Source organism: Podarcis raffonei, chromosome 18 (assembly GCF_027172205.1).
Source record: "Podarcis raffonei isolate rPodRaf1 chromosome 18, rPodRaf1.pri, whole genome shotgun sequence".
NCBI classification, from domain to species: domain Eukaryota; kingdom Metazoa; phylum Chordata; class Lepidosauria; order Squamata; family Lacertidae; genus Podarcis; species Podarcis raffonei.
In genome coordinates, this window is record NC_070619.1 from 5223282 (window position 1) to 5238182 (window position 14901).

The window sequence follows — 14901 nt, forward strand, 5'->3', positions numbered from 1 at the left end:
CACCTGGAAAAACTGTCTGTGGACAAATGTTGAATGCCTTGGCCAGTAAAGTGAGATGAGCGCTGCAACCCAAGAGTCGTTCGCGACTGGACTTAACTGTCAGGGGTCCCTTTACCTTTATCTTTAACCGTAACAAAATACCCCCCAAGATATTGCTGCAAAGGTCAAAAGGTGGAGCAGTGGAGGAGAACACCCTCTCCACTTCTGTAACAACCAGATCAGCCTCTGCCAACCTCCTGGTTGGACTACAACTCCCATGAGCCCCCAGCCAGCATGGCTGTGAAGGCTGAAGCAGATTTGCAAGCTTGCCGCCTTCATGTTCTAGAAGCTGGTTAATTGCACTTCCTCCTGTTACAGCCTGCAGTAGGAAAACCGCAAAGCATCAGTTTGTCTGCAAGCCCCACCAAAGTGCAGTTGTCTATAAATAGGGACAGGCCCAATTGCTCCATGACCAAAACAAAAAAAATAGGCTTTAGAAATCCTTGTCTCACTTTCCTGCAAAAAACAACAACCCAGGTGGCATTGCTCACACCATTTCAACGGCAACCTGGGCTGGAAAAGGTTTGGTCTCTTGCCATTCCCTCCAAGGAGCTCCCATTTTATCTTCACAACAGCCCTGCCAAGTGGGCCGGTGTGGGGACTGCAGTCCCCAGAAGTTGGGGTTGAGGATGGGAGTTTGCAGCTTAGCAGTGCCTGGAGAACTACAGGCTCCTCGCGCCTGCAGCAAAACGATTCTAAAATGTTCACCAACTGCAGCTGTGTCCTGAGAAACCCACGAGCGACCCATGAGTGCAAACAGCCCTTTCCTGCTGTTTCCCCCCCCCATCCATTGCATGGGGTTGGACTAGATGATCCTTAGTGTCCCTGCCAGCTCTAAAATTCTTTGAATACCGGTACTCATCTTCCTTTCAAAAGCCACCCTCAGCCTGGGGGTATTCAATGGGTTGCATTCAATTATGCCCTACTCAGAACAGACCCACCAAAAGAAAATAAAGCTAAGTTAACTCCAATGGGTAAGAGCTAGGGGTGAACCAATGGAGGGAAAAACTGAATATTATTATAATTTTAGAATACTTAACTGTGAAGATACATAAAATGAAAGGGTTTAAGGTCAGTGAGAAAGAGGAGGATTGGTTTGAGAAGATATTGAATGATTTGGGCAGGTTTGAACAATTTGGGGCAATTAAAATGTTAAAAGTTAAATAAACCTTGAGGAAGGAGGAGTGTTAAGGTATATAGAGGGGTACATATGGTTGATTTGAATATGTTATTATGGAATATTATTGAATATGTATATTACTGAATATTGTATACCCAATGTATCAGACACCTGGGGGGTTTCACTGTTTGTGTTTTGGTGGTTGCTAAAAAATCATACATACATACATACATACATATATATATATATATATATGTTCACTCCAATGGGTTCTAGTCAGAGTTCTGACATAGGCAAACTCCAGCCCTCCAGATGTTTGGGACTACAATTCCCATCATCCCAAGCTAACAGGACCAGTGGTCGGGGATGATGGGAATTGTAGTCTCAAACATCTGGAGGGCCAGAGATTGCTTATGCCTGCCTTAGTTCAAACCATGATGTAGGGAGCCTTGTATCAACACGAGGGGCACATTCCCTCTGGGAAAGCCGACTGCATGCAAGTGGCGGACAGGGGCTAAAGAGGGCAGAGCGCCACAGATGTGAGCCTTGTTTTGTACAGCAGAGAGCACAAAAAGGCAAATGGTTTGCACAAACACACCCCTAAGTCTCCCCATCATGGCAAGAAAAAAGGCACGATCGGAGCTCAAGAGCACATCTTAGCCAGACAAAAGGACATGGAACTGCCTGGAAAAGGATTATGACTTGGGGAACATTCCAAGAGCCAGAAACAGGGGAATAGAGGGCTGGCATTCAACTCCCTGGGTTCTTGGCCCTAACTCAAAGGCAGGCATAGGCAAACTCACCTCCAGATGTTTTGGGAATTCAACTCCCATCACCCCTAGCTAACAGGACCAGTGGTCAGGGATGATGGTGAAGGGCCTCAGAAATAGAAATTCCAGCATGCTGTTATCAAAGCCACTGTTACAAGACGAGCAACGCCATAAGCAGGCAGACAAACAAAGCAACTTTTATGAGACAGGGAAGGCCGTAGCAGGCAGACAAAGAATGAGTAAATTAAGAAGTGTTAACCTTAAAAAGGAGAAACATAGAATGTTAGAGCCTGATTGCATAAGAATGTAAAGTCTCACTCTCTGTTTTTTTGTATAGTCTATAAAAAGTGCGCGCACCCTGACTGGGGTGTGCAGATTGCGAGCGTACCTTTGTTCTGCATATGCATTTCAAATAAATCCTCGTGAAACCTGCAAGGTTGGTTGCCACTTCGTGTGAATCTGTGCTCTGGGGACCCAATAGGAGATATGGAACAGGTCCATCAATGGGAGTTGCAGCCCCAAAACATCTGGAGGGCCGAGTTTGCCTATGCCGGCCCAAAGGGTTTCCCTAACACAGAAACCAGGAGGATGACAGGAGACAGAACTGCCTTGGCAGGCATTTGTGCAACTGGAGCTTGACGGCACATTTGTGGCCCAACACCACACACACCCCGAAACCTTTGTCTGATGCAGTCCTCGAAAAGCTTCTCTCTCAACAGCAGCACAATCCTACACATGCCTTTGCAAGGGAAAGCCCCCAGCGAGTTAAATGGGGAAGCCACATCGAAAGGGACCACAGGAAAAGACAGACCATTGGGCCTATCTAGCTCTTGGGACCTGAACCTGGAACCTTATGTACGCAAAGCTTATTTTAACCCTTGTTTCCTCCTTTTTAAATTCATTATAGCTGATTTTCTCAGCCACACCGTATTTATTTTCATTTCCTGGAGATATTCTTCATATGGAATTGATTCTGAGTGCAACTGCTCTCCCCATTTGGCCAAAGATATAATATATTAAAAAAAGACAAGCCGCATCCAGCCGTTCAACCCATTGAAGCAAATGGACGTAAGTTAGGCAAGTTCATCGACTTCTCAATATGCGATCCTTTGCATGCCTAAGCAGAAGGAAATCCAGTTGAATTCAATGGCCCTTACTAACCAATAGGTGTATGCACCCGTTTTCTTAGGAATAAGTCCCATTGAACTCAATGAAACGTACTTCTCAAAAACTTAAAAATTTCAAGGGGGAACAAGACTGACTGTTGTGCAACAGGCTGGCAACAATCACACTGTTTGTTTCTGCTAAAACAGGCTCCCTCAGCCCTCCAGATGTTTTGAAACTGCAATTCCCATAATCCCTGACCACTGGTCCTGCTAGCTAGGGATCATGGGAGTTGTAGGCCAAAAACATCTGGAGGGCTGAGGTTGAGGAAGCCTGTGCTAAATCTGAGGTGGAGCAAAGCAAACCTTGACCCTGTCGATTTCAGTGGGATTTCTAGCAAGCTTTCTTCCAAGGACCGGGGGGGTGGGGGAACATCCAACTTTAGCCACTCAAGAGTGGATCTGTTCATGGGCGTGGCCAGGATTTATTTGGCAGCGGGGGCAGGCTTTATGTCCGGGAGGGCAAAACCGAGTTATCTGCCACACAATTGGTTAGTGAGTTCTTTTTATTTATTTACTTGATTTAAGGGGGGCAGCTGCCCCGCTACCCATGGATCCATTGAAATCAATGGGTCTACTCTCAGTCTGGCTAACATTGGCCATTAAAGGTAAAGGTAAAGGGACCCCTGACCATCAGGTCCAGTCGTGGCCGATTCCGGGGTTGCGGCGCTCATCTCGCTTTACTGGCCGAGGGAGCCGGCGTACAGCTTCCGGGTCATGTGGCCAGCAGGACTAAGCCGCTTCTGGCGAACCAGAGCAGCACACGGAACCGCCATTTACCTTCCCGCTGGAGTGGTACCTATTTATCTACTTGCACTTTGTGCTTTCGAACTGCTAGGTTGGCAGGAGCAGGGACCGAGCAACGGGAGCTCACCCCATTGTGGGGATTTGAACCGCCGACCTTCTGATTGGCAAGCCCCAGGCTCTGCGGTTTAACCCACAGCGCCACCCGTGTCCCTTGACATTGGCCATTACCCCACATTAATAATACTACAGAAGCTATGCTACTTGGGAGCAAACCCCAGTAAACCTAAATGGGACCTCCTTTCCCACTTGAAGGCATTGCCAAACTTGGCCCTCCAGCTGTTTGAGGACTACAATTCCCATCATCCCTGACCACCGGTCCTGTTAGCTAGGGATGATGGGAGTTGTAGTCCCCAAACAGCTGGAGGGCCAAGTTCGGCCATGCCTGCATGCAGAGGCTTTTGCTCTGCACCACGCCACAGGGATGACGTGGAAGTCCGTGCACAGGTCTATAAATGTTTTTTCCCCCTTCCCATTCATTGCAATGAATGCTCCTACTCCAGGGTATGTTTCAAGAATGTGTGTAGCCGTTTTTAAACAATGTGTGGTCATCCACCCACCGCTGCAGCCCTTGCCCTTACAACGATCTGGTCCATCTGGCTTAACTGAGTAGACTTGGAAGGGCAGAATGTAGACTCTGCTTAAACAACGAACAGTATATTAGCAGTATATTAAGTTTAACAGAAAATTGCAACTTATTTTCCCGCTATTTGGATGCACATCCTGACTTTGAGGGTGACGGGGGGGGGAAAGGAATTGCAGCACCCCCAACCCGCTGGCAGCCGACCCACCCCGCAAACCTCTCCTGCAATGCTAGGCAGCACTTACCTGGGGGCAGATCGCCTTGAGATCCACCACCCGCTCCACAATTGCTTTGCGGATTTCTTAAAAGGGACACTCACCTTGTTTGCTTGTCTTTTTTTTTTTAAAAAAAGACTTCTCTCTCTTTCTCTCGGCTCTGCTTCTTTGCAAATCCGAAGACGGGGAAAGCGCGCCTTTTTCCCTTCCTCCGATGGAAAAATTAATTAAAAAAAATAAAACTATTACTCAGTCCCAAATGCTTCCGTTTGATCCAGGTATAGATCTCACGTGGCAATATTGTGCATATTATATTATATATATTTTATATGTATATATATGTGAGTGTCTATAAAAAAAAGCTGGAAGCGAAAGGTCACCCGCAACTGGCGCAGCCCGCGCAAATTGCTCCCTTTTTACGCCTCCAGTCTTTAGAGTTTGGCGGGGAAAGTTGCTGCGGGCCGTTCGGAGCCTCCTGATTGGTCGGCGGTGGCGGGAACTGGGAGGAAGTGGGCGTGGCTTCATCCCGGCTCACTTGCCATTCCAGCCTGCCGCTCGGAGCGTTGAGTGCGCATGCGCGACGAGTAATAGCTCAGGCACCGACTGATCCAGAGATTGCTTAAAACCTTTCAGCTGGACTCGATCATCCAAGCTCTGGAAACTGTTTTGCTTTCGCCTCTTGAGGTTGCAAACCCTCTACGCATTTACCTGGGCGTAAGCGGTGTTCAGTTCAATGGCAGTTAGTTTTGAGTAGGGATGTGCCCAAGTTGATTTAGTTTGCATTTAGTTTGCAACAATGAATAGATCAAATTTGCGTTTTCTGGGACTGTGCAAACACCACCCATTGAAAGCAGAAGTCTTCTCCCAAATACTATTGGGAATCGTATTATTAAGGGTGCTGAGAATTGTAGTTCGGTCCCTGGGATTCTTTGGGGAAGAACTATGTTTAAAATGTGTGGTGCGCAAGCACATTATTGGTGCAGGAATTTATGTATGGGACGTGGGTGGCGCTGTGGGTTAAACCACAGAGCCTAGGGCTTGCCGATCAGAAGGTCGGCGGTTCGAATCCCCGCGACGGGGTGAGCTCCCGTTGCTCGGTCCCTGCTCCTGCCAACCTAGCAGTTCGAAGCACATCAAAGTGCATCAAAGTGCAAGTAGATAAATAGGTACCACCCTGGAGGGAAGGTAAACGACGTTTCCGTGCGCTGCTCTGGTTCGCCAGAAGTGGCTTAGTTATGCTGGTCACATGACCCGGAAGCTGTACGCCGGCTCCCTTGGCCATTAAAGTGAGATGAGTGCCGCAACCCCAGAGTCATCTGCGACTGGACCTGTCAGGGTTCCCTTTCCCTTTAGAGATCCATCATCTTTTTTCTCTTTTTTGTCCAACAAATTGTTCCAGTATTTCCAGTGTGGCAACAAAGAAAACCAAAGCGCCTCACAGTGCCTTTAAGAGACTTGTTATTTATCAGTAATAATTAAATATCTGACAAATGTTGGTTAATGCTGAGATGATTATATTAACCCTGTAGTGATGTGCACATGCTTTTAACACTTAATTTTACTCTGGGCTTTGTTATAAAAAGTAAAGGTGCTCTGATGCAAGCCAAGATGCACCAAAAGTTTCACCAGATGCATGAAAAGTTAACAAACTGCCAGGAATTAAGGGGGAGATAAGAATGCTAATTGACAATGAATGCAAAATGCACAGTCCACGACAATTAAATTAGGGCTTAAACTTTTACAAAATCAGCACAGAGACTCCTCATAAAAGCAGCAATTGTGCTGATAACAACAATCAGCATTGCTGAGTAAATTTAAGACTTAAATTTAAATGCCTTTGCCTCTCTTCAAGATCCTGAATGAATACAACTGGGATATGTTTGACTCTTTCAGCAAATTCACTCTTTGATATGATTATGGTAGTCAAGATAACATTGGAAGGATAATACTGGAAGACCAAAAGGCCTCTATGCAAATTAAATGATGGGATTTAGCCATTTTGAGCAAGTCAGCACGCTTAATTAGGGTGTAGCAAGGCACTCTGAAGTCTACAGGTTTGACATAAAGCAGAACATTTTAAAACTTTGCTGGCATGCTAGACAAAACAAGATATTTAGAAATATTTTCCCATTGTGGTTGTATTAGGGTGCATTGAATTTTTCAGCTTTTAAATTCAAAAAAATGAGGGGTGGGAAAAAGTTGTAACATGACTTGGGAACTTTCGTTAAATTAATATACAGTAATTTAGTTTTGCCTGGTAAGTAAAAGGTGGGTAAAATTGCACAGAAATAATTAAAAATGATTGCCAAGTAATTGCAGTTATATTTTATTATTTAGCATTGACTGACATTTTCACAGGGTAAAATTAAAGTTCTTTGGTTTCCCGGAAAGAGTTTATGTGCTTCTTCATCAAATGTAGACTTACCAAACTAAACATTGTCCAGTCACAAAAACAGCAGCAGATTTGAATTCTTCACACCCAAAATCATATTTTTTAAGACCCCTCTTTGAAGAAATTTGAAAAAATTCACCTGTTAAAATGACACACACTATTTTGTATTTTTTGATGGTTTCCCTGCCAGTTCATCTCTGGTAGGGCTCTGTGTGTGTGTGTGTGTGTGTGTGTGTGTGTGTGTGTGTGAGCTTTTAATGACAAAAAGAAAAGTGAGGAAACTTGACCTAAAGGAGTGATCAAAAGCAACCATGTAGGACGCGGGTGGCACTGTGGGTTAAACCACAGAGCCTAGGACTTGCCGATCAGAAGGTCGGTGGTTCGAATCCCCGCGACGGAGTGAGCTCCCGTTGCTTGGTCCCTGCTCCTGCCAACCTAGTAGTTCGAAAGCACCTCAAAGTGCAAGTAGATAAATAGGTACCACTCCAGCGGGAAGATAAACAGTGTTTCCGTGCACTGCTCTGGTTCGCCAGAAGCGGCTTAGTCATGCTGGCCACATGACCCGGAAGCTGTACGCCGGCTCCCTCGGCCAATAAAGTGAGATGAGCGCCGCAACCCCAGAGTCGGCCACAACTGGACCTAATGGTCAGGGGTCCCTTTACCTTTACTTAAGAGTCCTGACCTACCCATGCCTACTCTGAAGTAAGCCCCACTGACTTTACTGCTCATCGCCCACAAGACCACGGTAGGCAGGGAGTTATTTTTAGTTGCAATTGTTAAAAACCACTTTAAGTCACAAACACCATTAAATAATAAATACCGTCTGCATTTGGGTGATTTTGTGGTTGCTGTATCTTAACAAAACCTCCCTCCCCCCTCCTCCCCGGTGATCTTATGCTAACAGCTAACTTTATGAAACACTTTTCCTCCTATATTCAGTATAAGAATTTAATTTATTGGTTTTTTGTAACTTGCCTTGGGAGGACATGCACTCTGAAAAGTTGGTGAGAAAACTATTAAAGAATGATAACGCACCTGATTGTTATTTCAACTTTTTATAGTCTAGTTTTTCTCAGTATTTCTTATGACAGCAGCCACCAGGCCACTGAGTAGCTTTGAGAAACTCCACACAACAATGGAGGAACATTTTTTGTTGTTTAGTCGTGTCCGCCTCTTCGTGACCCCCTGGACCAGAGCACGCCAGGCCCTCCTGTCTTCCACTGCCTCCCGCAGTTTGGTCAAACTCATGCTGGTAGCTTCGAGAACACTGTCCCACCATCTCGTCCTCCGTCGTCCCCTTCTCCTTGTGCCCTCCATCCTTCCCAACATCAGGGTCTTTTCCAGGGAGTCTTCTCTTCTCATGAGGTGGCCAAAGTATTGGAGCCTTAGCTTCAGGATCTGTACTTCCAGTGAGCACTCAGGGCTGATTTCCTTCAGAATGAAGGAAATCGGGATCTGAAGAAGTGTGCATGCACACAGAAGCTCATACCAATAACAAACTTAGTTGGTCTCTAAGGTGCTACTGTAAGGATTTTTTTAATTTTGTTTCAACTATGGCAGACCAACATGGCTACCTACCTGTTCCTTCAGAATGGAGAGGTTTGATCTTGCAGTCCATGGGACTCTCCAGAGTCTCCTCCAGCACCAGAATTCAAAAGCATCAATTCTTCTGCCATCAGCCTTCTTTATGGTCCAGCTCTCACTTCCATACATCACTACTGGGAAAACCATAGCTTTAACTATATGGACCTTTGTCGGCAAGGTGGTGTCTCTTGTAGTAGCCAGAGGTACTCCCCTCCCCTAACAGCCCATAACTCCCCATACCAAGTAACTTGACTATTCAAGGGCTTTAAATGGTGTCACTATTGGGTTCCCTGTCAGGAGTTCAGCCTACACTCGAGTAGGACCCTGGCAGAGACACATGCCTGACTGGCATGTTCTCTTCCTCCTGGTCGATCGTTTGGGAGCTTCAAAAGCTTTCTTCTTCCCGAACATCACAGTGACCGATGCCAACAGACACAGTTAGGGATCCGCAGACCTCAGCAACTCAGCATTTCGGCTAATCTACTTTGTTTACATATAAACACACACAGAGCACCGCAACATGGCTCCCTCTCTCTCTAGCATCAGACAGCAAAGAGAAAAAGGACAATAGTCCCACTTCACGGAACACAGTAACACATGCATCCTGTCTCCGTCACTTCCCACTCTGTGGAGTCAAAACATATACCATCATGTGATAGACAAAAATCCCATAACTGCAATCATGGAGCAGGAATTCTAACATTCCCTTTGCAAGCAGCTGCTCTTTCTTGAAACACACTGTTGTGACGTCACAAGCCCCTTTGACATCATCCAACGCAGCCCTTGCAGGGATTCTAGACCCCGGAGGGAACAGTCTCTGGAGCTTCTTCCAGGCCACCCATGTCGGTGGTGAAGTCTATCGAGCTGGTCATTCCGAAGGATGTGTACGTAGCCGGCTCAGTGGTGGAAGGACAGTTGGTTCTCAGCCTCCACAGCACCCTGGTGGACCCCCTGGTGAAAGTCGAGCTGATTGGAAGGGGCTACCTGGAGTGGATCGAAGAGACCAACGTCGAGAAGGACTACAGCCAGCCCGGGACCTGCGTCAACAAGGCAGATTACGTCCACAAGACAAAAACGTTCAAGATAGAGCGTGAGGAAAGAGGGTTGTCTGTCGCTGCTTAAACTTTATATTTGTGCACAAAAAATGGGGAGACAAATCTTAATATTGGAAAAAGTTGAGACCATACTGCTTACAATTAAAATGCTGGCTATTCTTGCCTCAGTTAGAGGCTTAAAGGGTTCTACAACATTTTATTTGCCTGAAGGACACTGTCAATTATGGGTCAGATCTACTATATAATATTTTGGGCAGGGAACCAAACTGCAAGGGTTATATTCATAGAGAATCATATTCTTTTAACAGGAATGCAAGAGGATGTCATGCACATTTTTCAATTACATGTTGAAAGCAGGGTCCAGGATGCTCAGATTCCTGCCACCAGACCTCCCCTTTCATTATGTAACCATGATGTAATAGTGATGTAGTTGGGGGGTGTAACGGGTGGCGCTGTGGGTTAAAGCACAGAGCCTAGGGCTTGCTGATCAGAAGGTCAGCGGTTTGAATCCCCAAGACTGGGTGAGCTCCCGTTGCTCGGTCCCTGCTCCTGCCAACCTAGCAGTTCGAAAGCACATCAAAGTGCAAGTAGATAAATAGGTACCGCTCCGGCGGGAAGGTAAACGGTGTTTCCGTGTGCTGCTCTGGTTCACCAGAAGAGGCTTAGTCATGCTGGCCACATGACCCGGAAGCTGTCTGCAGACAAACGCCGGCTCCCTCAGCCTGTAAAACAAGATGAGCGCCGCAACCCGAGAGTCGTTCGCGACTGGACTTAACTGTCAGGGGTCCCTTTACCTTTACTCTAGCCCAGCTCCCTGCAAATGCAGAAATCTTCTGCCCAACATAGGGCTCAAACCCGCGATTCAGAGTCTCATGTTCTACGGACTGAGCTATCCCAGCTTCAGTGAGGTCTTGTCATCTTGAAAGCCAGGACCTCCAGACATACAGCCCAGGGCTTGCATCCCAGGGAAGTCACTTTGGCGCTGAAAATGTAGCAAAAGCAACTCAGGAGGCTGCAGTTACAAGTTGCCTGTCTCTGCAGCCACAGCAGGCGCTGTGATTCTCCAGCCTCAGAGGTGCACTCAGCTGTTATCTCAAGACAGATGCCAGCAAAAATTTTTTAAAAAATAAATAAACAAGCCCAGGTTTGAAAACAAGACTTCCCTCCCCAGATCTGGACTGCAGGGTCTGATAATGAATGCAAGAGGGCCTCTGAGCACAGGAAGAGAGCCATTATAGCTGAGGAGTCATCGTAACAAGTTCCCTAGTATCTTTCACAAAATGAGCACCTTGGCCTCCAGGCAGAACCAAAACAAGCCTGTAAAAGAAGGTGTGTCGCTCTTAAGAATTAACTTGATTGCAAGTTAATTGGGTTCCGGCTCCCATGAGCTAGACAGTATTGAGCTACCTGGACCAGGGGCCTGGCTCTGTCTATTTGTATTTGAACCAGGCTTCTATTCAGAACCATGAGGACTGGAACCTGACTTTAATTTTAGGGGAGGGGCTGTAGCTCAGTGATAGAGCACAGAAGGACCCAAATCTTGCTCTAGCCCATAGCTGTCAACCGTCCCTTATTTGGTGGGAAACTCCCTTATCCCAGCGCCGTTTCCTGCTGCTGTCCCTTATTGATGATGTCCCTTAAATTTCCTGGGTTTCAAAGGAAGCAGCTCCTCTCCCTCCCTCCCTGCCGGCCAGGGAGGAGGGAGGCTCCAACTGTGTTGCTTGGCTGCATTGCTCACCCAATAAGGAGTCTAAGAACGACTGGGGGGGTGGAGCTTGCATGCCTTGTGCTGATCAAATCTGCCGCGTTGCCTGGGGACTCGCTTTTGCTCAGCGCTTCCCAGCGGAGAGGTGACGGTGATTTTCCTTGCTGCATCCCCTTTGCCGGGTTGCTGCGCTGTGGGAACCACCGCTTGAGGCTTCGTTTGGCTGCTGGTTGACTAAAATCCCTTATTTTGGCTGCTGATCCCTTATTTTCAAGGCTGCTGGTCCCTTATTTTCAAATCTGTAAGTTGACAGCTATGCTCTAGCCTAGTCCTCACAGGGGCAATTTCAAGCCAGTGGCTTCCCAGGGCTCACACGTCAGTTCCAACCACAGAAAACGAAGAGAAAGTGAGAAGAATTTCTTTTTGGCCTGCAGGGAACTGGCTGGGTCCGGGTGTCCACCCTTTTGATTTCCACTTCGTCTTGCCTCCCAGGATCCCCTCCACCTTCACTAGCCGGGTCGGACGAATCAGCTACTTCCTCCAAGGTGTCTGTGCAACGAGGGAGCTTATCCTCCGGAAGCAGAAGAAGTACCTGCTGGTTCAAGGGATCTCCGTCTTCAGGCAGGACGTTGTCATATCGGAGGTCAGTCTCTCAGAGATGCGGGTTCAAAGCGAGTTGCATTGCAGGAGGACTGGACAAGATGAGCCCTTGGAGATTACTTCCAACGCAACAGTCCTATGGGTCTACGACTGAATCCTCCCTTCCCTTTTTGAGCTGGGCCAAATTCCGTTTTTCCGCTATCCACGGACACCACAAATCTTCTAAAATTTCGAAGTCCATTATTATTATTATTACAGTCGTACCTTGGTTTTCGAACAGCTTAGTTCTCGAACGTTTCGGCTCCCGAATGCCCAGGAGTGTTTCTGTTTGCAAACTACCCTATTTTTCCGTGATAAGACTAGGTTTCCCCCCCGAAAAAATAATGCCAAAAATTAGGGGGCATCTTATACATGCGGCGCCATCTCCCCCCATTTTCTTAAATATGAGTCCCCAAAAATTGGGGGCATCTTATACATGGGGGCGTCTTATAGACGAAAAAATACGGTATTTTTGGAAGCCGGACGTCCAAGAGGGGTTCCGCAGCTTCCGACTGAGTGCAGGAGCTTCCTGCAGCCAATCAGAAGCCGCGCTTTGGTTTCCGAATATTTTTGAAGTCAAATGGACTTCTGGAACTGATTCTGTTCGACTTCCAAGGTACGACTGTATTATTATTATTATTATTATTATTATTATTATTATTATTACTACTACTACTACTACTACAGTGGCACCTTGGTTTATGAACTTAATCCATTCCGGAAGTCCATTCTTAAACCAAAGCATTCTTAAACCAAGGCGTGCTTTCCCCTAGCAGTGGGGGACTCAATTTACCAATGGAACACACTCAACAGGAAGTGGAACATGTTCTGCTTCCAAGGCAAAGTTCACAAACCAAAACACCTACTTCCGGGTTGGCAGCTTTCTTAGCCCAAGTTGTTCATAAACTAAGCTGTTCTTAAACCAAGGTGCCACTGTATTATTATTTCGTATCCTGCCTTTTTTCCAAGGAGATAAGGTGCCATGCACAGTTGTCCAGCTTCCCATCATTTTATCTTCACAACCACCTTGGATAGTAAGTTAGACTGAGAGTGACCAGTGACTGGGCCAAAGTCACCCTATGAGCTTTATATCTGAGTGAAGACTCAACCCTGGTCTTTCCCCGGTCCTAGTGTGACACACTAACCACTACAGAACACTGCTGAAGTTTTAATGTTGTATTTGATAATGTTGTACTTCATTTATGCTCTGTAGTGGACCTACATTTTGGGGGACAGCTCCAGAAGCGACTTTAGTCCACCTTGCTTTAGAAAAAATGGGTCTAGTAGACCCAATCTGTGTCACACGACTCAAATGGATTTTTGGCATATATTTCAACAATCTCAAAGAACCATCGTGCAAGGTTTGGTTAAAACAGGCACAGTTTTGAAAGGTTCAGCCTGCCATCTTGATTCAAAAGGCTGCCCAGTGATATCCCAACATGAGCTAAAATCTCATTGATCTCAGGAACCATCGTGCAGAATGTGGTTACGGTATCTCAGGAGGTGCTCAAAATGCGTAACAAACACGAGATAGATTAGATCAGGCTTCCTCAACCTCGGCCCTCCAGATGTTTTGAGACTACAATTCCCATCATCCCTGACCACTGGTCCTGCTAGCTAGGGATCATGGGAATTGTAGGCCAAAAACATCTGGAGGGCCGAGGTTGAGGAAGCCTAGATTGGATGGATGGATGGATGGATAGATGATGGGTGATTTGGCCGTGGCCTGCTTCAGTGACAAGGAAATTCTTCTGTTTCTTACATTTTCTCCTGCTGCCCGACGGCTTTGAAGTTCCCCTTGGTGGTGGAAGTTGAGAAGGCCCTCCTGTACAACTGCTGCTTCAAGAGCTCCCCCATCACCCTGCGCCTCTCCCTTGGCAAAAACATCTACGCGCCGGGAGATGACATCACTTTCACGACGGAGATCACCAACCGGACAGGGAAGTCCATCAAGAAAGTGGTCTTCGCCCTGCACACCGTGGTCCTCTACAAGGCCTTCAACCTTCGGGCCGAGAAGCGCACTTTGGAGCAGCGGGAGGAGATGATGCGCCTGGAGTCTAACATCGGGAGAGGGTCCCCCTGCGAGGCCACCAAAATCAACAGCACCCTCTCCTTGCCCAAAGTCATGTCTGTCAGCAGCTCATGGAAGTCCGACGACATCATGGATGTCGGGTACGAGTTGACGGCCACCGTCCACTTCCCCTGGTGCATGAGCACCTTGGTGGCAAAGATCCCTATCATTATCCGGAATGAAATCGCAGATGTTCAGGAATAATCCAAAGAGTGTTAGGGCAAAGGATCATGGCTCCAGCACTCCAGAGACTCCTTTTACCAAGAGATGTTCATAGTTTTTGGAACCACCCAGGTGAATTAAAGTTTATGTTTACGTTTTCATGACCCTTTCTGGTTCTGTTCTTGGCTTCTAAGAAAATGATTATGTGTGTATATACACACACACACACTGGGGACGCGGGAGGCGCTGTGGGTTAAACTTGCCGATCAGAAGGTCGGTGGTTCGAATCCCTGCGACGGGGTGAGCTCCCGTTGCTCGGTCCCTGCTCCTGCCAACCTAGCAGTTCGAAAGCACATCAAAGTTCAAGTAGATAAATATGTACCGCTCCGGCGGGAAGGTCAACGGCGTTTCCGTGCGCTGCTCTGGTTCGCCAGAAGCGGCTTAGTCATGCTGGCCACATGACCCGGAAGCTGTACGCCGGCTCCCTCGGCCAATAAAGTGAGATGAGCACCGCAACCCCAGAGTCGTCCGCAACTGGACCTAATGGTCAGGGGTCCCTTTACCTTTTACACACACATATATATGTAAATAGTGAGATT

General features: G+C 47.0%; 2 protein-coding genes across 4 annotated transcripts in view; one reads left to right on the forward strand and one right to left on the reverse strand.

The window, feature by feature from the left end:
* The window catches only part of UHRF1 (ubiquitin like with PHD and ring finger domains 1), a 169263-nt gene that overhangs the window by 33215 nt on the left and 121147 nt on the right, over positions 1 to 14901 (reverse strand). The window contains exon 1 of one of the 2 annotated variants that reach the window (XM_053372916.1): positions 4799 to 5091. The exons of the other annotated variant lie outside the window; for it this stretch is intronic. The gene's annotated coding sequence lies outside the window, so the exon portion shown is untranslated. Of the gene's footprint in view, positions 1 to 4798; positions 5092 to 14901 lie in introns of those variants that run through there. 2 annotated transcript variants of the gene reach the window in all.
* On the forward strand, positions 9453 to 14466 carry ARRDC5 (arrestin domain containing 5). Of its 2 annotated transcripts, none has more exons than XM_053372930.1 (3): positions 9453 to 9773; positions 11923 to 12073; positions 13862 to 14466. In XM_053372930.1, exons 1-3 carry the CDS (start codon positions 9511 to 9513, stop codon positions 14342 to 14344), a joined length of 897 nt encoding a protein of 298 aa, XP_053228905.1. In that variant the 5' UTR covers positions 9453 to 9510; the 3' UTR covers positions 14345 to 14466. The 2 variants fall into 2 exon arrangements, with proteins under 2 accessions (XP_053228905.1, XP_053228904.1); XM_053372929.1 differs by having other exon boundaries at positions 9453 to 9760; positions 11865 to 12073.